Genomic DNA, 22,820 nt, shown 5'->3' on the forward strand with positions numbered 1-22,820 from the left:
ACGTCACAAGCTGTTTTTTCCGACAATTTTTCCGACCGCTCTACGAAGATAAGGACCAAAAAATAGCAAGTTTTAACTGCGGATATCTCGGAGATGCTTGCTTCAATTGAGCTGAAACTTCATAGTATGTTTATTTGGTTCATATTAAACACATTTCACTAGAATTGAACTAAAATGAAAAATGTCGAAATTTTGGTTCATTTGACCTTTAAAATACGCTTATGAAATGGTGTCAGTAAAACGCGGGTCGGGTTCTATTTTTTTTTAAAAGAATGCTGTTGGGGTTAGGGTTAGGGTTAGATAGACCTCAACCCCGGTCCCGGCCCCGAACCCGACCCCGCGTTTTACTGACACCCTTGATAAAAAGTAAGATAAAACGGCCGTTCGGAAACTTCGGAAACAACTCAGTTTCTGTCCAGGCTTTCATCGTCTTCGATTGGAGCGTGGAAGCCTGGAGCGAGAAACGAATTAGCGGGAATGCAGCGCGAATGTTTCACCACAAAACATAATGGCAGCCAATTATAGTCTTTACGAGGAGAGGGAAATCGAACCGTGGAAGGAAGCATTTCTGTTATATGACAAGATGCTAAAACTTAAAGCCGAAAAAGAAAAGAAAGAGAAGGCCGGAAAACTTCTGGAACTTGATTATTGGTAAGCTGGTGAAATCCCGGGGGTGAAATATGTAACCAAAGCTCCTAACACCCTCTACAGTGAAACCTCCATAAAACTTAAGTAAGTAAGTAAGCAAGTAATTTTATTTAACCACATATCGCATATGAGCGATAGCTCGTTTAAATGCAAATGTGCCAAGACTTCACAGCTTTTAAGCTTATAGCTAAGCGAATGGCAAAATTCGATCGCTAAAACAAGGTTTTGTAATATTGAGGTCCTTTTCCATATATTTTTCTCTTACTGGGGCGAAGAATTTCGTTCGTTTAACCGATCCCTTCGTCATAATTAGAGGTTTGTTTTTTCGAGGTTCCGCTGAATAAGATAAAAGGTACGTTTTGGGTGACGGGGAAGCTAGCTAGGGGATTTTATCCCGTAACCATTACTCATACCTCTCCCAGCAAGAACATCAATAACATGGGACCCTGAATCACCTCTATCCTCTTTTAGCCTCATTTCAGACTTTCACGCTATTGCTTATTTTTGAATCCTCTATGTTAGTAAAATCCAACTAGTGGTCTATTATCAATGCTGCGTTCTGATTGGTTGAGCTACTACTAGGCTATATGTTATAGCCTTCTAGTAGTGAAAAGTGCCGGCTTTGAAAACCAAAACAGTGGTGGCTGAATCTCCTTTTGCTAGCTAAAGTTGTTTTGTCTCGATATTTTTGGCCAACTGGTTGGATAATTTTTACTCGAACAATATTATTCCTCTCACCCTCATGGCCTCTGAGTCAATAGCCCATTCGGCCTTTGGCCTCATGGGCTATTAACTTAGAGCCCAGTCAGGCTCGAGGAATAATTGTTAACTACACTCTGTTTGCCCCTCCACCCCACCCAAATTTTGCTTAATGTCATTGTTCTGTTGAGAATACCCAAATGTATGTGGAATGAAAAGATATTAGTTGAGAGGAGAATCCAAACCAAAAAAACCCACCTTATCGATCACAATTTCCAACCCCTAAGATTTCATATCCCATGGCAAACAATTTTTTGGTTGCATGCGCAGAGATCATGGGGAAACCATCTGTAACAATTTTTTGGTTCCTGAAAATTCATGGGAACCCATCCCCCAAATGTTTTCAATTTTTTGAAGTCATATATTGGCACTGGAAGGCGTAAATCAGTAATGTGCAATGCACTTTGGGAACAATTCAAGTGGCAGACAATAGGAGAACTGATAGATGCTAGAAAACCTTTTAGTTTTGTATATACCGGTAAGCCGAGTTATAGCTAAAGAATTGATCTACTAGTTAAGAGTCCAAGTGGAAAAATAGTGAGTTTCTGTTAATTATTGATCCTTAAGGCTGAAAATGTTACAGGGAAACTATTTTCGTTTTTATTGTCTTACGACCACATTAACGACGAGGTACTGGAAATGATCATTACTGTAAAATCCTGGGGCTTGTATCCAGTGTAATTGGAAATTCTCTTTATAACATTATTATTCCAATAATATTTAGGACAGTTACTGTACAGTTTTTAGAGCAGTCACACACACACACCGCACACAAAATCCAAGTGCCAGCAGCCTTCAAAATAACTCAACAGAAAGGTTCTGTGAACCATATAAGGAAGATTCCATCTAAGATTCCATCACTCATTGTGGAGTAGTGGTTGTTAATTGTCTGCCAGTCCAATGGCCGCTGATAAGAGGACACTGTAAATCCAGGTAAACAAATTCCAAGGGCAAACAATAATTTCAAAAATGACCCAAAAATTCTTCTGTAATCACTACAGAATGATTGTTGATACAAAACTGCGCTAACTATCAAACGATGGCTCAGATATAAACAGATAAAAACAGCCTTCCGAAAATCTCCGACAGAACTTAAAAAAATCGGGTTGATGTTTTCAAGTTTGTTGTTATTGGCTCGCGCATGCAGCAGGAATGACATAGCCCCTTTAAAGGAGAGAAACCTTAAACAAGCAGCTGATTAAAATGCCCGGTTTTTCCTCAACATCCTACAAGTTATGCAAATTGAATGTTGACACTCATCAATTGACTTAGAGCTGGATGATGGATCAATCCTAAGCTTTCTTGGCAGGTGGGGAGGAGGGTGCCCACTGGGAGCCTCAATAGGAAATTCGTCATAATTCAAATCTAACTGGATAAATATGATGCACTAAAGTGGACAAAAATTCTTCCTTTACATGTATAAAACTTTCCAAAATATATAACACTTGTTCCTTATTTCTAAAACTTATTTCCAAATAAAGAGAACACATCACAACCATTAAAAAAATATACATCATAGTGCAATGATCGTCATGTATACTACTTAAGGTGATTCCCTAGTTTTGCACTGAGCATCTCTTACTGCGCATAACAAGATGGCCACCGTAAAAAAGAGCATTTGAAGTAATATTATTACAGTCAAACCAGGCGAAGTATTCCCGTCGCTAACGCACTAATGATTTCATTAACGGAAAAATGATTTCGTTTGTTGATTCAATAATCCATTCATAAAATGAACAATCCAATATTCATATTTAGCCTCGATTCTATAATGGAATGTTGATTCGATTACTGTTTCTTGAAAAACTACACATTTTTTCTTCTTTTTTTCTAAGAGTCGAGTGCGGACGAGTTCTGAAGTTCAAACCCAAACAAACTGTTCCATGCACACTGTTTTGCTTCCAGTAATCAGTGCAACGGACCTGACCTCTTAGAAAACACGACGGTCAAACTGAGGTCAGTGTATGTGCAGTGATTGGTGGATTTCAATCCCCGGCCTTTGTCAGTTTCTTTGCGTTTGCGGTCTGTCTCTTCTAGGTGTTATTTTGATTAAAGGCAATTAAAAATGCAATCTTAAACGGCAGGAAACGGCAAGCAAATACGATTGAACTCAACAGACAAGAGTAAAGAACAGGTAGATTTTGTTCATAAACCAAATCAACATTTAATTATTGAATCGAGGTCCAATTTGACTGTTGAATTATTCATTTTATGAATGGATTATTCAATCAACAAACGAAATCATTTTTCCATTAATGAATTCATTGGTTTGCTAGCGACGGGAACGCTTGACCTGGTTTGACTGTAAAATGAAGTTGACTGAAGAGAAACGCTTTTGGAATTTTTGCTTGCTGTTGTTTCTTGCCGAGGTGAGACTCAATGTGTTGGGAATGTGCATAACATAAGCAGTACACGTGTTGCTGAGTTTGACCTCCTCTCGAAGAACCTCGATAGTGGATGTTTAACTTGTGCTTTCTCACTTTGATTTTCATTTAAACACTTTCTTTATCACATTGTGTCCTAAATGTGATATCTCGATGTAAATTCTGTACTTCCTTCCCCCTTTCACATACATTCTATTTTCAAACTCGCCCCAGTCCTCTCTCAAAAATTGGAGAAAATGCGTTTGGTGCGCACTTTCTGCAGCTCTACAGCAAAAACGAGTACGGTGACCCCCATTTTTTATTTCATGATTTTAATAAGGACAGTGCTTCCTTTCGATGAGAAAAAAATTGGCACAAATCTATGTTCAGTTTTTTGGCAATTTTACTAAATTGTACGGATTGAGCCATCACGGGTTGAAAAGCGCGCGTCCAATTTAATTCTACTTTGGAGCGTAAAGTAAAAACAAGGGCATTAAAAGGCATTTTTCTGGTACGTAAGTGGATAAAAAATACGTTAAAGTCAAATTCTGTGTGATGCCACATGCATCATCCAAAAAAAATATGTCCTTTTTGTCTAGTTTGGGGCTGCCCACGGTTTTTGTAAAAGGGTCCTAAATAGCCGTATTTGTCAGCATTGTGACGTCAAAACGAGCACGGTGACCCCACTTTTTATTACTTTTTTATCATCTTCTTGACTTGTTACATCAGTGCACCAAGTTTTAGCTACAATCTATGTTAGGTTCTTTTACTATGGAATCACCTTAAGATAAATATTCAAAACTTGCTTTCAGCATTTGGTTTGACTTGCTCAGATATAGGAAAATCATCTGCTGAACAATTTAGACTTGCATCAGCATGTTAGTTTTGGCCATTCGCACACTGCCAGACATATATAAATTCTCACTGATTTGTTATTGACTTTTTAGTGTCCAGGCCCTTAGGAAATAGCACTTCAAAATGGCTGTTTCACTGTCAGGAGGAAATTCTCTTGGTAGAGATCTTGATGAGATTTTTTCCCAGTTTCCCTCTCACCTATTGGAAATTGAAAGGCACTTCTTAACTGCAAATGTTGTCATGTGCGACCTGTTCATCAAATAAGAACTGAGGATTATGCAAGATTTTTTGTTGCAAGTGTAGCTCAGGCTGGAGTTTCAGATATGCTGATGCATAACGTTCAGGAACTTTTAACTGTGTTGGAGAATAACGAGAGATTAAAGGCCTAAGAAAGGAACTGAAATAAAGCACTGGGGGAGGGTATGAGTAATGGTTATGGAATAAAAGGAAGTCAACCAAATCCCATCAAAACAAATATAAACTCAATCAGTAAATCAAAAGAAAATAAAGTATCAATGAATAATAAATATCTAAAGGACTTGGATATCGGCAGCACTTATTGATATCATAAGTTCCCATTTTTGGCATTTTAAATGAATCCTTTTATTTTTCAATCCATAATTTTCAAGTTTGTTCTTTATGTTATCGTGAAATTTGTCCATACTTATGAAAATGAGAGGTCATTAAATTTTTACTGTTTGTGATTATATTATTTTCATATTATACTGCAAGAACACACCAGTCCAATAAAAAAATCAACTAATTACCAAAGAAGCCTGCAAACACTCTTAGGGTGCTTCAATCATAGGTCCACCCATAATGTCCACCTGTATGTAATAATTATGTTACAAATAATTATCATTCCCCTTTTGAAGGCACATTGCATTTTTTTAAACCTGTCAGACTGAATCATATCTTACCAATATGAATATTTGGTATACCCTTCATGTACTGTTGCTGATTTTAATGCACCATGCACTAATGAGTATTCTTGATCTTCATTCTTTGTTTTGGGGCTGTAAAACATGGCGATGACTGTTATTTAGTGTTAAATGTGTACTAAGTGTAACTATTGAAAGGTTTCAGAATCAGTTGCCTCAAGAAATAAATAAGAGATCAGAGAAATTTCTGACACAGGAGGAACTGATCAAACTCATGGAATGGAAGCTGATGGTAAGTTGAAAGAAAACACTAGGGTCTTTCTCTAGGTTCTAGGTGACTTTTTTAAATTTGCAGGTGTACTAAATTTCCTTTTTCTTGTATGCCAACCCTAAACCTAACACCCACACCTGCTTATAAATGTACGTGTTACAGGTCAAAATTATATTCAGGTTAGAATTTTTGACCTAGTTTGATTCTCCATTTCCTTTGCCTCCTAGCCCAAATTCAGGAATAATATTAGGGCTAGGAGAAAAAGGAAATAGAGAATTAATTTAATTTTGAGCTGTAACATGTGCACTTGCAGTTTTAACTCAGTTATATCTCTGGGTTAATAAATCTCACAGAAGTATGGGTTGGTTTAATTTGTTGTTTTAATTTTATTTTTTGATTTGTTTTTGGGTATGGTGCCATATAATAATAATAATAATAATAATATGCCAGAGGTTCATTATTAAAGCTACAAAAATGATTCAATGAAACACAGTGTGACGTGAATAATACTTTAATACGTACAGGTATATATAGTTTTCATTTATAAATAAAAGTTTAAGCTTTTTCTCTCACTGTTCATTAACATTCTCAGCGTGGAAAGTTCAGACCTCGTCTTACTCAGCTTGTGCAGACAAATGACAGTGAAACAGTGAAGGAGGTCACAAGTAAAGCCTTCAAGTGTTTACCTGACATTAAACAGGCAATCAGTGAATTGACAAAGCTGAAAGCAGTGGGACCGGCAACAGCTTCAGGTATGAAACACCGGATTAAACAGAACTGAATCAACTGAAGTTCCCACAGTGTGGATGCAGGGAGGGTTTTGTCAGTTAGTTGAAAAACGTGCTCATGACAAGAGCTCAAGAAAGGCCCTTCTGGTCATCTAAGGCAAGTAAATTTTCTTGCTGGGCAAGTAACTTTTTAAGCCCACTTGCCTAATGGATAAGAGTGTAGTCAAGTCATCATGTAATTAACTTAAATCTTTAACTGCTGAGACAAACAAGCAATGGCCGAGGTACTAAAAGCAAAATGTGGAGCTGCTGGAGTTCCAAATTTTTTTTTCAAGCCTGGCAGGCAATGTGAGAGCTGGCGTTATTTCCCTTACTAACTAGGAACCATACTACATATATAATTCTGCCCTGAGGCATTTCTTTACTTTGGCACTACTTTATTGGTTCTTTTTATTTTGCTGGTCTTTAGTTTTACATTTTTCGTAAAATTTGTAAACATTTGCGAAATTAAAGTAAAAAAATTAAAGTCGAAAAAGTAGAACAAAAAAACTTGTTAGACTTGGAGGTTAAAATCCTATAGTATGAAGTTTTCATGGCTCAAAATGATAATTGGACAGTGACCAGTCTTGTTGACTATAGCCAAACAAGTTCATGCAGTCATGGCTCGTTTCTGTCTGGTCAATATTGACCGGCCAAACAAATTTTTTCTCAGTCATGCTGACTTGTTTCTGACCAGTCAACATGTTTAAAATTTATATTTTAAAGTAATAGCCATTTAAGACAAAAGTATTGCCTCATACAGTATATGCTCAAAAGCGCAGTGCACTGAAATTCAAAGACACATGTTTCACCATTTTACACTGCACTGTTCTCATGAATGTGCAGATGATAAAACACACAACGAACAGAGAATTGTCTTTTCTTTTTCTTTTTTTGCATTCACAAGGCCACAGAACATGACCATCTCACCTGTATTCTCCGAATTTATGACTGCAACCAGCTAAAATATTTTAGTTTGTAATTTGTATTTTTTATGAAAGCTATATATTTGAACAGTAAGAATGACCGGCCAAGTGAAAGTTTGTCCGGACAAATGGTCATTTTGGCGAGACATTGTCTGATGACTGGCTGTTATTTTGAGCGCTAAATGTTTTATATCAAACCTCCAGCAAGTATATAATTTTTAAGCAATCATGAGTTAGTACATGTATGGTTAGAAGTTAGAGTTAGAGTTAGGAGTTTAGGAATATTTCAAGATAATTTATATGTTTTGGGCACTTTTGGCCCTTATGAGATTCTTATTTTTAATACTTTTCTTTCGTTGTCATTAAGCAATCCTTTGTGCTGGCAGCCACAAAGTACCATTCATGGCAGATGAATCAATACAAGCCATTCCAGGGTTTGGAAAGATAGAATATTCATTGAAGTTCTATCTGGATTATATCGAGAAAATAAGAAGCTGTCTTAAGCATTTACACAAAAAAGGTAACTGATACTCCCATTTGCAATGTCTAAGTAATTCAGTAATATTCTTCTTGCACACTACACTACAGATTTTTTAGTAGCTTGAACTTCAGCTTTCACCTCCTTAAGGTGCTTATGGGCATGTGACTTAAGGTGATGGCTGACATTCAGACTATTTTTTAGCTAGATGCTGAAAGAGAAGTTACAGACGATGTTAAACTAGGCAGCCGGTCACTTCAATGTTCTTGTCCTGCAAATTTGCAGCAAATTAACTAGGGAAGTTATGTGTACATGAACACGGTTCCTTGAGTTACAAATATTGAAAGTAACTTTATTTGAAAAAAAAAAATTAATAATCCGCGTTATTGCAGCTTCAAAACTAAACTTAAGTGCAACTTGTTTACCCATGGCTTACCCCCCGCCCCGACACTACCTATTATTATACCGACCTCATTTTTTTAGCGCAAATATCAGTAACAAAACACCACGGTCGTTTTCTCGTCCGAATGTTGATTCTTAATATATAAACGTCATTGCAAACTTTCCTAGATTATAATGTATTTTTCTCAGATCCAAAAGGTGAATGGAATGAGCACAAAATTGAATTGGGCCTTTGGACGCACGCTATAGGACAGAAGTATGCACCAGAGTTATTTAACAGAAGATCGGCATCAAAACGAAAAACAGAAGAAAGGGAAAGTCCTCACAAATCCAAAAAGACAAAGGTTTGACAAGACTTTCAGAATAATTCTCCATCATGATGTGGCCATATATTTTAGTGGACACGGCATTGGGTATGAGAGGAATTAAACGCTCAGACTTACTTAATGACCAAATTTTTCACGGGAATTCTGTTGCTGAAGAGGAGGAATTTAAATGGTAAAGTGGACAATTTCGCAATCTAGCTTTATACAGTCTATCTCAGGGTTTTACTTGACAGTACATCTAAAAGAAGTAGGCTTGAATCACAGGCAGGTAGTCCTCTACATAAGTTGTTTGGTAGTTGTAAATGAGGGCAGCTCTTTCATCGTTGTAATTTGAGAAATGATGACTGCTCCGTCTTGCTGTGGATAAAATACATGTTAGTATTAGGATGGTTAGCTGAAGTCTCAGGTCATTCGACTAAACAGGGCCAATGGTAGTTTTCAATAAACGTGTATTGAAATGGAATAACACTAGCGTGTATGTGTGTACACTCAAGTATGTGTGCATGGTAATAGTGCGTGATGCCCCCCCACTATCCTCTCAACATGCACCCAAAACATCTTTTGTATTGTTCACATGTGTTCAGTATACAGCTAAATCAAAAAAGGTTGCTTTGGTAATTGGTCATTGGTAATAGACCTCTTTAGCTTGTAAGTTTTGTTTTCTCGATACAGGTCATGTGAAAATACTCTAGAGAACTTTTTCTTTCAAATGTCGTCTTATTCACGTGCATATGTATGCATAATTCAGGAAAAGACAAAGGGCCAAGTCACCCGGGGACCTCTATTGGGAAAACAAAGAATACAAGCTAAAGACGTCTATTGTGCATTAGGCATTTGGGCATATGGAACAATGCAATGATTTACTTGGGTGAGCACCAAACAATAGCTTCCCAATGCGCAATTCCCAATGCCCAAAGCAACCTTTATTGAATCAGCTATATATGGACTGTATGGACTAGGCCTTGATGCGCTCTACGTAATCGCCATTCTTTCTTAGGATAGAGGTTCCATTACACGTCAGTGTAGTTCGAGCATCGCTGATACTCGCATTGCTTTTATGTGGATAGGTATGGGCGGGGAATCTATTCCATTTACCTTGTCTCATAAAGAAGTTTGCAAAGTATTGCCCTACGAGGATATTATCAAAAGTATGCTTGATGTCCAAATCTCTTCGCCATTCAAACTGTGCCTTCGCAGGATGCCAGTGAAAGAGGAAAACTGGATACCGCTTGCCTACCAAGAGTCAGCTTTGCTGTTAGCCATGTCACATGCCTTTCACAATTTTTACTCTATTTCTAGGTGTTTCTATAGTCATCTATAACATAAGTGTCTTGCTTACTATTTTAGCTCGAAAAAATATCTCTGTCATAGAAAAAAAAAACAAAAAACGAGACAGTTGTCTTCATTGGCCTTATTGTTAGAATTTTGTTATAAAGCGGTCTGTCCTTCAGAATACGTTGGGTCACACAGTACAGGTCAAAGACTGGATAGACATGTTCAAGGAAATTAGAACATTCATATGATAAAGAAGGTCAGAGTTTATGTCTAGTTTCTTGTTAAAGTTTTCCTTGAAAGGCTTCTTGAAAGTACCCCTGCAACAAGTCGCCTAGGACGCTGGCTGCACTTAGTCACACTTGTCCTTCTTTTTATATTGATGGTATGGCATGAAATTGATCAATGTCTTTAAAACCAGTTTACACTAATCACGGCACGGATACCTTCCATATTTGCAATAAATTCGACTCCATTTCTATCTTTGCTGGTCGCAACAACCCTAAAAAAGTCCTTTAAATATTTGTTCTTGTGAAAGGTCTGGGATAAAAAAAGAAAGAAAGAATAGCATTAAGTCCCTGACTTGAGATCTTGATATAACTTACATCTGAGGTTATTGTTGCGTAATGGAAGGTATGAAATTCTTTTCTCCGGCGAGCAAAGGTCTGCTAAGTTTTTGAATCCTTTTTGAGTTCTTCTAAACTGGTATGAAACGATAAATCTCTTGACCCTAACCCTGTTTCTTAAAGTTAACTTCATCCTTTGTCTTACTAACGGAAAAAAAAAAGGATTAAAGTTGGATAAATAAAGTTGTATATTCATTTATTAGATTTATCTTCACCTTGGGCGTGACTGCTTTTTTGTGGTTGTTGTATGACACTGCGTTTCCCCGTAGGTAATTTACCATATGAGGTGGAGCATCTTCCCACATGGTAGCCCTGCTATAGTCTGTAAATAGAAACATTAGGAGAAGGTGTATTCGCGGTATGTTAAAGCTAGAGTAGTACAGGTTCCCTGAGATGCAAATGCACGTTATTTATTCGTACCTGTGTCTTAAGAGAAAATCAGATCAGACCCTTCTAGTCATGTGGGATTTGTAAAACGTGTAAAGGAAGTTGTTTTTGCACGAGTTATCCCAACAGAGTTAAAACGAGGCGAAACTATTCTCAACATGTCAACGCATCTCACAACAATACTGAAAGGGGGTCTCCTCATCGGCTGTTAATCAGTGATGCAGGCTAAAATTGCATTACTTTCGTTTTATTCCGCCCCCCTGTCAGCCTAGTAAACCCAGCAAATCAATCTCTCCATATCAACGTCCCGGTATCAGGCGTCTGCTTTCATACAGTGTGATTTTCAGTAAAAAAAAAAAATCCAGAACCGACAAACGACGGTTCGGATATGTGAAGCTCATCCGTAAAGGTTCTAACTAAATTGACATAAGCGAAGTGTCCCAAAGGAGGTTGAACAATTCAATTTAACTGCGGCAGTCGGCAGAGCGCTTGACTGTTGAGTGAAAGGTCGGGAGTTCGATTTCCTGGGCCGGACCAATACTCAGGGTGTTAAAATAACTGAGAAATGAATATACTTCTTATACACTGCAAGCGGCTAGACCTTCGCGTAGTTCGGATGACCTTGTAAAATGGAAGTCCCGTCTGTAGTTGGAGACGTAAAAATGGTGTGGCACTCAAATTAAGTGCTTTTGTTTTAATGTAAAATAACCGCCGTAAAAATACATGATTTTAAGAAGCGAACAATCCTGGCCTTTGAAGATGTTTGTTTTCTGTTCTCGAGCATTGCTTGACATCTAACTTTCCCAATATAACTGATGTAACCAGCAAATGCTGTAAAGATAACGGTGCCTTCCTTCCCTCGCTCTTTGACCGCAACTTTAGGTGGTTCCTAAGGGACGTACCTTGTTATACCTAAACATACCTTTGGGGAAAATAAGAGGAAGGCTGATGTTCGCTGCATCGACTGAAGAGAACACCTTGGTGTCAAGTTGCCCTAATTGCATATTTCCTTTGCCAACTAACATTGAAACCAGTTCAAGACCAAGGCATTCTGCCCAGATGGGAAACACGTCACCTTTGTCAAAAGCCTTCAAAGGAATTTAGATTACGCATTAGTAGGAGTGCCACAGTAGTCAGGTGCAAAACGCCATACAAACTGTATGGGCCATAAACTGGCTGAGCTAAAAACACAATTAACAGAACCATCTTAGCCTTGCGAATACAGTCATCGCTAGCCTACGTAGCAGGCGCTTGGAAGTAATGGGCGCAAGAAAGAACGAAACGCGCGAGGGAGACACGTGAGGGAAGTGGGAGCGCCTGCCCGTGAGGCCCATGCAAACCGTTTTAACTCGCTTTCTGAGAGTGCGGAAAATTCCTATTGGTTAAGAGGCTCACGGGGGATAAGTGTTCGCGTTAGGCGAAAAAACTGTCAATCAAAAAAAGCACGATATCGTTTGTAAACGTGTAGTGCCGTACATGGACAAGACAGTGAAGGTCTTTTATAAAAAGACAGTACGAGTACGCGCGGTCTGATTGGCCGAGAGGCGTGTTTGCATGAGAGTATGTAAACATGGTAGTGGCGTCAAAAAAGTTTTTTAGTTGAAAGCTCGACACATTTACTTTATTTACCCATTTCCTCGTCGGCTGAAACTTGGAAAATCTTCGGAAACATGCTGTGTCAATTTTTTTTTCGCCTAAGCTGACAGTTTTAGTGAGAAAAACCCGTGTTTTTGGAAAGCATCTTTATTGCAAAACAAGAACTGATTACGCGTACAAGTTTCGTGTACAAGACTTCGTGACTAGTAGGAATTTATCTTTTAATCATTGCCCTAAATAAGGAGTTTTGCATATTTTCTCGGGAAAGTTTTTTTTATAAAAGCAATAGAACACTTTTTCACTCTATTTGCATAGACTGATAAAAACACTCGAGTGGTTGGGAGAATTCTCGACAATTATGCAACCCTCGACTTCGTCTTGGGTTTGCATTCTCCCACCCCTTCTCGTGTTTAATCAGGCTAGGCGAACACGGAAAACGTTTTCTATTGCTTAAATATTACACCATTAAATGGTATAATCGAAGATCAGATCTTGGAGGTCACTAATTCAATGGGACTATGTCACTGCAATCTCAAAGAAAGGTGGAGTGTTCAAACAGTATTCACCGAAGGAGCGATTTAACATCAAATACCCATAAGCGGTGACAGACAGATTTGTCGAATCGTTGCAATGAAGATCAGAGGAAATATTGTTTGTTCTAACAGAACTTGGCGGCATGCGTTATCGGATGAAACGCATACATCAAGACCTGGACAGGATTGATAAAAAAAATAATAATAATAGCGGCTTGTTTTCAAAAAACCTTTCGCTATTGATATCATTCGCTCAAATGCGACCTGAGTGTAGACTATAAAAACGTCTTCGAGCAAATGATAACACTAGCGAAAGGTTTTTCATGCCCCTAGGCCAGGTAAGTGTTTCATTTCGTTAATACTGTCCAGGTCTTTATGGTATGCGTTCCACCGACAATGCAAGCCGCCAAGTTCGTTTTGAACAACGAATATTTCCTTTGATCTTTATTTCAACGTGTCGGCATATCTTTTGTCTGCCGCCGCTTCTGCTAATTTGTATTTACTTCGTAAATACCGTTTGAACACTCCAACTTTTCTTTAAGATTACAGCCATAAACTAAAGTCCTACTGAGGTGACCTGAAAGATCTGATCTTCGATTATACCATTTAGTGGTGTAATATAAGACCTTCACTGTCTTGTCCATATACAGTATTACATGTTTGCAAACGATCTCGTATTTCTTTGATTGACAGTTTTCTCGCCCAACGCGAACACTTATCTGCTCGGGAGCCCCTTAGCCAATAGGAATTTTCCGCACTCTCAGAAAGCGAGTAAGAACGATTTTCATGGGCCTCTCGGGCAGGCGCTCCCTCTCCACTCGCGTGTCTTTCTCGCACGAATTCACTTATTAAGTGACGTTCCCGTAGTCGTCGCCTCCGTTGTTGCTTAAGTTCCCTCCTTAGGCACAAAGAAAAGAAGCCTTTCGGGACAAGGTTAAGCTGGAATACGTGATGGTGTTTTTGTAAAGCTTACCTTTATAGCCAGATCAAATATCTTTTTTCCCACTCTTGTATAATTTGTGCGATGGAGAAGTCTATGCCCTCCAGGGAAAATGGCTCTAAAAAGTTAAATCAAAGATTGGAAAAGAAATGCTTTGCGGTTTAGGAAACTCAATGGAAGCAAATCCCTTCCTGAAACTTCAACGACGGTCTTCATAAAACTAAGCAAGGATCATATTCAGTTTAATTACTTTTTTTGTTTAGTACTCACCCATTTATGTGATTAAAAAGTTTTTCAACCTCTTCATCGGTAGCATTTATGCTGTAGTAAATAGCTAAGAATTAAACCTTTTTTAATGATTGACGTTTCATGTCAGTGATAAGTATAACGGAATTACAGCCTTATTCGTCTAGTTGATTTGTTGCACATAAGATTTCCACCGGGGTGGTTTATGTAAATGGTAAACACCGCAAGTGTGGCAACTTTTCAATAACTTTAACAAAATTTGTGATATTTTAAGCTTTCTTAAAATTGAAACAGGATACTCTGAGAGTTTTTTTTTCCTGCTATAAGTGGGAAAAAAAAGGAAGAAAGAAGAGATTCAAGTGCGCGCGCGAGATGACGCGCACTGTCCAATTACTTTAGGTATGACGACTTGTCCTATTTATACACCAGGTGATACTGAAAGCAACGCTGCCGATAGCCAATCAGGTTAGAGAATTTTGTTATAGTTTAAGATGATGATGATGATAATAATATATAGTTGCAGAATGTAATATTTATAATGTATAATAAATATGATATAAAATTGCAAAATATAATATTTGCAAAGGATACAAAATAGGTACCATTCTTCCTCCCGCAGACTCTATAAACTTAACATAGGAAGCTGCAACATACTGTCTTCCAAAAATGGTAACATTTCGATCCGTTTCTTGAGTGAGGACGCCTTGAAAATATAATCATAAGTTATGATTAATAAACGAGCCGCACTGTTTTATCGGGTTTAAAATCACTCGCCTTCGGCTCGTGATTTTAAACCCGATAAAACACGCTCTGCAAGTTTATTGAACGTCGTCAGACATTCCTGGAATAGCGCGTCTCAATGGAGTTGATAACAATGATGCTTTTGTGAACGTTGAAAATTAGGGAAAAAATATTATATGTGAAATTAGACGTGTAAGAAAATCAAATCTCACACGCGTTTGGAACTTTTCTTCTACGAACGACACTAACAGAAGAGGACATGGCGTCCTGTTCCAGAGCTTTCCGGAAGCCTAAAAATGCCGAGGAAGAGAAGAAGTTAATCGAAAATGCTACCCCACAGTCAACACGTGCAGTTAGTCTTGGAAATTTTTTTCCTGGAATGGCCGAATGGTAGGAAAACAAAAATCCAGTACTCGAGCCTTGCGTCTTCACAACTGACAAGTCTTGAGTGCAATGCTTGGACACTGCTGTAGCCCATATTCCCGCTAAGTCACTGAACTTTTGGCTGATTAAATTGGTGAAAGAACAAAGTTAGACGTTTTTGAATGACCTATGTTAAATCAACCAAACTTTTTGTTTACATTTTGCACGTTTCAATTCAGGAACGCTCTCTTTAATAATGATAATAATAACATCATGAACAGCAGATCTCGTTACAAAGCGCTGGAATGTATACGTCAAAGAACTGCTTACAGGGAGCCAGGCTAACTACTTGAGAACCGGTGTCATAAGGTTAGATTTACGTTTATTAGTAATGATTCATGCTACGAAATTCTGGATTTTTTGCAGCTTAGATGGGATAGGCCATACTGGAGAACAATAGTATATTCTGCCAAATACCAGCGCATTTATAACATTCTCTAGTGTCCTAGTGTCGAGAAGATGTCTCACTCTATTTTAATATCTGACATAATCTACCTAAACATGATGAGCCAATGTTTGTGATACGTTCATCAAAGCTAAGGGTGGAGTCTACTTGAAGTCCCAGGTCTCGAGCAGAGGCCAGAGAAACCTCCTTTACAGGTAGTTTCTGAAGCATTTGTCGGGTTCCCAGCACCATCAGCTTGGTTAATTTGCTAGCGTGTCTACACGAAGATAGAAGGTCGTTGCGCTTGTTAAGGGTGGCTAAATGGGGCTTACAGATAATAAAATACTCCTCCCATGCACAGACTTAAATTGCACTGTTTGGAGAAGGAGCTGTAGGCGATAGCCTGCTTCAAAATCTTCCAGTTGATTCGGTAGTTAATGCGTTGTATCTATATAGTAACTGCATTATAAAAATTCAGTTATAATCAGCGCACTCTTGTAATCTACCATTAGGCTATTTTATCTGAAGAGTGCTATTACTATATATAGTAATAAATGCCTAGTATAGTCAAATCTTTAGTTATTGTACTTTTCTGGTATTCTCGCTCTAGTTCTTCTATTGAGCACTCTGACAGCAGTTCTGCATTAGCTGAAATCAAGTATAATGTGCAAAAAACTGATAAGGGGATGAATAACCCCTTATGAGTTTCTGATATGTGTTATATATATCCACAAATGATGTTAATTTCTTAGCTTTTTAAAGATGATGACATGAAGCTCGATTAAGCCATCGAAACGTCAAGTTTTTTTTAATCGTTGATTTTAAAATATACGAAAAATTGAATTGAATCATTATCATAACAAAAAACATTTAAATTTCTGATAAGAATCTGTAAGATCCAAGTGTAACCTTTTTGTTCTGTTATTCGTTTTTGCGTAATTTGTTTTTCCTTTGCGTACGCTAATTAGTTTATACATGTTTATCGTTCTTTTTTTCGTTTTGTTTAGTTTATTTGTGTGAATTTAGGTGTTTATTCCTTTCTGTCAGTTTTGGCCCTATCGTTAGCGTTTCTTTGCTGTTTCATGTTCATTAGCGCCTTTCTAAGGTTCTATAGCCTTTTTTTTTCATTTTCTGCATGTTCTAGCGTACTTTTACCTAGCCTTCCTATCAGGAAGAGACGGTTTATAAAATGGCCTGGGTTTTTCCTTCGTCGTCGAATCTGCTCTTTAAAGCGCATGTCTGTACTGGCGAAATATCACGTGATCGATTTCGGGAAAATTCATTGGCTTAGAGGTAATATCCCCTTGAGAACAAAAGATAGCTTTTTCCAGTCGGTAGCGTTAACTTTGTTGTTTTATTGCCTCTATGAGAGGTCGACAATTATTATGGTCGAAATGTTTAGTGATATGTGTTTTCTAGAGGATAATCCATCCTAGCGCTGTCAGACAAACACGGTGGCTCGATCCGTTTAAACGAGATCGGCGTTGCGATCGCTAGATATAGTCGCCTATATCTACCGTTTAAATACTAAGATACGTTTAACAATGCTATGTTTAAGCGGTTTTGAACTATATTCTCGTTGGGTGTCCCTGAAAAGGTGCGTAAATTTCACTTTTTATGTTTAGTGCAAGTCTCGAGAATTTATATAGCAGTTGAAGAAACACTATTGGGCTTTGCTTTGGCGAGTAAGCGTGTGCCGAGGTGTAAGGAAGAAGCAGTTTCGTAAAACGTATGGACCGTTTTTGTGCTAAATTGTACAACTTTGCTGTTCGATCTGTAAAAACACGTCCACACACGTCACTGTAAACACCTTAGAAATTTTACGCTTTATAGTTTAAATCGCAAAACAGCAAGACACATTACAAAATTTGAAAGCAGACATTTGCTTTGATTTACTAATATAGCATAGTTTGCACCTAATTGCAGGAAAGTGGCAGTTAATTACCGTTTCAAGTGCATTAATTTCCATTGATCAAAACCAACAAATCTGTCAGTGACTGTTCATCGCCGAAGTTTGTGCTAGGTCCAAGTTTCGTGCTTCCCGGCTGTCTCGGTATAATAACGGAAACTTACTATATCGAGTGAAAGAAACATTCTTTGACTTTTTTTTGGCATATGGATTAACTTGTATCGAGCTCGCACAGAAGCGGCAGGTCTGTAAAGTACGTAGAGTTATTAAATGCTAAAATTCGACATGATTTTGATCGGTCAAAGAACATCTCATTGTTAAATTAAATCAAAGATTACATGTAAGCTTATAGCTTTTTAAAAAACGGGCGATTGCTTACTATCAAATTTCGATCTTGCAAAACGCCATTTTGATCGATCCAACATTTATATATTTAGAAATGACATATTCTTTATTTATTTACTTTTTTTTCAGAGAAGATGAACTTGATCTCAAATCAAACGATAAGTGCAGCAACACTTTTCGAAGTTTTCTGATGATGAATTAGCTATGCCAGTAGTTTGTCTTTGAAGTACCTGTATCATAGTGATAATAAAATGAATAAATATCTTACTCATGGGAAGATCTGGGTTTTTTACTCCTTTGTAGCAATTTAACATGTACAATAATCACTTCAGCAACCAAAACAAATTTGAAATCCTGGCATCATTATTCTAACCACTATGTTCTCTAGTCCTCTTCTTATAAGGTGTTATTGCAAAGTTTTTTTCCCTCAAAATATTAGTTTACTAATTAAAAGATTGTGACTGAAGCTCATGCTAATTCATAGAAAAAGAAAACTCGCTGCAACACTACTCTGAAGCATATATTGTTGTGCAGTCATGGTCAAGTACACCCCTTTGGAACGTTCGAGTCTTTCCAGTCTGATTTGCTAGCCGGTAGTATTTTTATTTCCATTTTTTCATCATCAAGTCATCATCAAAGTTCATATGGGCTGTAGTGCATTATTGCATAGTGCACATTTTCCCCCGGCGCTCTATCATAATGAACTAACTATAAAAGAAGGCCGGCTTCACGCACTCGTGCGTCTTGTTTATATCGTAGTTTTGCAGTACATTTTGTTCAGTTCATTTTGGTCCGCACTAAGCGCAGTTCTGTTTAGTTTCTTGCAAGTCTCTTCGCGTTATCCGCAGTCCACTTCACAGCACTTTTTTTCTGGCCGAAACAATTTTCAACCCACGCTGTTTATATCCTTACTCTTTGTACCACGCATTTTATTTTAGTACCAAGCACGTCGGTTATACGATTTTTTTTATGTAATAGCTGGGGACTACATGCTGTCCACTCTGGAAATAATTGGATGAAAAAAATTCCGAGGACAGCCAAAATTTGGCTGTCAGAGGAATTTTTTGAATTCAGTTATTTCCAAATTGGACAAGCACGTAGTCCTCTTACTTTAATACTACAGTTATAGCTGGTTAGTTTATCCAAATTTTTTAGGGTGTCACAGAAGCGAAATATTGTACACTCGAACCGTTTGTGGTTGAAACAAAAACGCACTGCAAGATCTAAAAAAAGGTTTATTTTTATGGTGTCATTTAACCTATACTTTAAAAATAAACAAACGTATAGAACTACTATTGCTCTTTCATACTTTGGCATTTCGTTTCCAAATAAAATTTAAAAGCTTCTTCAATGATCTGTATGATACGGTGCTACAGGTGAAAACCGCAATTTCGAGTACAAAAGAAGACAAAGCAACAACGCAAATACTTAATTTAAATACAAAAACTATTGAAGGTAAACATTTCATTCATTGCCTCAAACGGCTCCGAAGACTTTGCCGTTTGTTTTTGTAATGCGGCCAACATCTAAACACAGTTATCAATGTTTTCTTATCCTTGTCCAAGCACATTTTCAAGAATCTATGCTTTGATTGTTTCTGATACAAACTTTCATCAGTTTGGTCATACATTTTCCTTTTAAATGGCCCAGACAAGAAGCCATAACAAAACAGCAGCAAAACAAAACGACATTCACAGCAACAAGAATCCAAGAGTGTTCGCTGTGACGAACCCCCGTCAAATTAGAAGATAGTTTTGCTCGATCTCAGCCAATGAATTACTATGCTATACTCCATTCGCTTCTTCTCGGATAGCTTCAGGGCTAGTTCAGTGAGAAATCGTTCGGCTTCTCTACCATTTCCTCCATACGGTGAGAACACGAGGGGGCTGAAGGAGCCATGCTCCACTTCAATATTTCGCCGGTTGCAGTGTCACTTTTCCTCATTCTCATTGCTCGCGAAAGCCGAGTTAAGTTTCTGGTTTAGGACTTTGGGTGGCTCTTTGCGAAAGGTTAAAAACCCTAACATCGAAAAATGCACGTTGCCCCCTTTGCCAAAAACCGAGCGCACTGATATCCAAGCGAGCTTTATCAAAGGAGTAGGCACTGCCGGTTAAAACTTCTCCTGTGAAGGTCTGAATCGAAGGTGTGGCTCAACTTCAACATTATGGCATACGTCCTTGAGAAGGGATGCGAACAGGTCTCGCACTTCGTCATGCCTCCTATGGACAAATCCGCCTTTCATTCACGACATTGCATGATCGACGTCGAATCTCTTGCCGTGCAAGGACAAATTGATGGGAGGTACTTCGGTGTCCAGCGCTCTTAATCACTACTTTTAGATTTAATTAAGTACTGTGTGAGCCTTATGTGGCTTTGTAGCTTTGTGGCTTTGTGGCTCTGTGTAGCTCTGATGAGCTTAAATCAGTGTTAACTGTTATTCTTATTCCCTTTGAAAGAGTGCGATTATTGTTATTTTGACTGTTAGACTGAAAGCAACTGAATTAAAAGGGAGACTTGGTCTCTTTGTTATCTGTCCAGCCACCTTAAGCTTGTTAATACGATCACTGAAATGTCTGCGTCGTTATGATGGTCTAAGTGTGTTGCTATTTCATAGCTGACAAAATATCACCTGTAAAGATGATACACTCAATATGACTCAAGTAGCTCATTGAATTGTTTAATTCGCATGATTATGCGCCGCTCCATACAACTCTCACATAATGTACAGTTTACATATAATGAGGGAAAAAGAACACTGAGGAAACGTTTGATCTGTCGATCGAGCTACGAGCTCGAACTTTTTTAAAACAAAAAGCCGTTTATATTAGACAATAATATCAAATCGACTTCTTACGTTTGGACAGTGTTGCCATCGAACCATAACGGCTTTTTGCTATTTTTTTTGACGTATTCTTGAGTTCCAAACCACTTAAATGCTGAAATTAAATCGGGACCAACTGGTCCCGGTCGGGTTCAACGGACAACCATCCCTTTTGTGAAGGAATCGTTTTCAAGTGTTAAAAATCTGTGCCGTCGGTTTTAAATTCCGCGAAGGTTAAAAAGAAAAATAAAAGAAGTAAATAACAATAATATAAAGATTTAGCCAGGGCTAAAAGCGTAGCTCCAGTTAATAAATTTATAATTTTTAATCAAACGGTAAACTTGTAAGCCACAAATCAGTTAATAAGAACACGTACAGTACGTGGAAAGGACAACAAAACACCGTTTAAAGCAAACATCACACTCACCTATGATGGGCCTCTGTGTCTCCTTGTCGTCTTCATTGTCAAATTGTTCTCTAAATATATTCATGTGCGTCGCTAGCGATATATTTATCATAAAAACAAGAAAAAAAATAAATTCAGCCCTAATTCCTGCTGTCATTGTCTTAATACTAGAGTGAAGGAATGAGTTTAATCCACAAGAGTGTCATTTCAGGAGGCATTTCGACAGGTGTACCAGGAGTCCAAGTAAAGAGGGGTCACTAAGGGTTATTGAGAAACCTGCTAATACCATGACTCCATCGCTTGTGTGCTGAATTTACCGGCGGGGAGGGGCGCGGGAATAATCTGTACGAATAACAAAAAGTCTATTTAATCGATCGCGGTCAACTCATCGGGACATTAAAGAAAATGCTATTGCTATTCAAAAGCTGCAGATCCGTCATTAGAACAATAACCTGTTGTTTTGAAGCGACCTTTTAGAGTTCCCGGTTTGAAATTTTTCATAGGTACGCACATTTTTTTTTTTAAAACTGTATGAAACTGCAATAAGCGTAAGAGTCTCTTGGCCTTTAATAACAACATCTCGAACCAAATTCGAACGAAGATTTATTGTAACCGACGTGCTTAGGACAATTTTTGATTATTGATTATTGATGTCTATGAAATGATGTAAGTATAAAGTTGTAAAATTCTTTGCCGACTTTTGGGTTCAAAAGACTGACATGAAGGACGTCAATCGCTTATCATTAATCAAGCTAACAATTGGAGCATGTAGTATCTCAGACTTAATAGCAGGGACCGCGGAGACCATTTTAAGGTGGTAGGGCTAAAAACTCTGGCCAATATAAAGAAACATTCAGGTCGGTGTTTCGCCATTTATCTTGCATTTGCGCGCCATCTTATATACCACCTCAACAAATATAACAAAAATATCCACACGTGTTATACTATACACTTAATGTCAGATCCCGAGGGAAACAGTTAGTTTTGTTTTCCCAAGAGTCCTGATGTTTCCCGAGACGAAGTCGAGGGAAACATCAGGACTCGAGGGAAAACAAAACTAACTGGTTTCCCGAGGGACCTGACATTAAGTGTTTTGTTGTATTTCTACACTTTCACTTCAACAGCAACAAAAGAATAACCGGAGCGAACCAAAACAGTCGACTCGGTACTTATAACAACACAAATTTAATTCTCAAAACCACTGAATGAATGATTTACAAACAAAAGTACTTTCCTCATATTATCTGCATCTTTTTCTTCCACTAGCTGCTGTTTTTCTTCTGGGAACTTCTGGGATAACTTTAAAAATCGTTGCTTTTTAGCTTGAGGCTTCGTTTTTGTGTTGTTGTGTTCATTCACGAAAAAGAAAACTGGCTGGACCTGGCGGTGTTTTTCCCACCTTCTGTCACCCCACTTTCCACCATGCTTTGATCACGTGCTGCAATGTATCCCGAGCGGGATACATTGTTTAATGTACCACGATCGGGATACATTTGATTTTAGTCAAGGCCACG

General features: G+C 38.0%; 2 protein-coding genes across 2 annotated transcripts; one reads left to right on the plus strand and one right to left on the minus strand.

The window, feature by feature from the left end:
- Positions 1-508: 508 nt before the first annotated feature.
- LOC140941770 (uncharacterized) lies at positions 509-8,700 on the plus strand. The gene is made up of 5 exons (XM_073390787.1): positions 509-651; positions 5,705-5,798; positions 6,370-6,529; positions 7,838-7,990; positions 8,540-8,700. Exons 1-5 carry the CDS (start codon positions 509-511, stop codon positions 8,698-8,700), a joined length of 711 nt encoding a protein of 236 aa, XP_073246888.1.
- Positions 8,701-8,903: 203 nt separating this feature from the next.
- Positions 8,904-21,463, minus strand: LOC140942082 (gamma-glutamyl hydrolase-like). Its single transcript, XM_073391063.1, has 9 exons — positions 21,328-21,463; positions 14,868-14,979; positions 14,301-14,351; positions 14,064-14,148; positions 11,884-12,049; positions 10,790-10,896; positions 10,395-10,488; positions 9,772-9,909; positions 8,904-9,033 (listed from the first exon to the last, which is right to left on the minus strand). Exons 1-9 carry the CDS (start codon positions 21,461-21,463, stop codon positions 8,915-8,917), a joined length of 1,008 nt encoding a protein of 335 aa, XP_073247164.1. The 3' UTR covers positions 8,904-8,914.
- Between the last annotated feature and the right edge of the window lie 1,357 nt (positions 21,464-22,820).

Source organism: Porites lutea, chromosome 6 (genome assembly GCF_958299795.1).
Source record: "Porites lutea chromosome 6, jaPorLute2.1, whole genome shotgun sequence".
In the NCBI taxonomy this organism is placed as follows: domain Eukaryota; kingdom Metazoa; phylum Cnidaria; class Anthozoa; order Scleractinia; family Poritidae; genus Porites; species Porites lutea.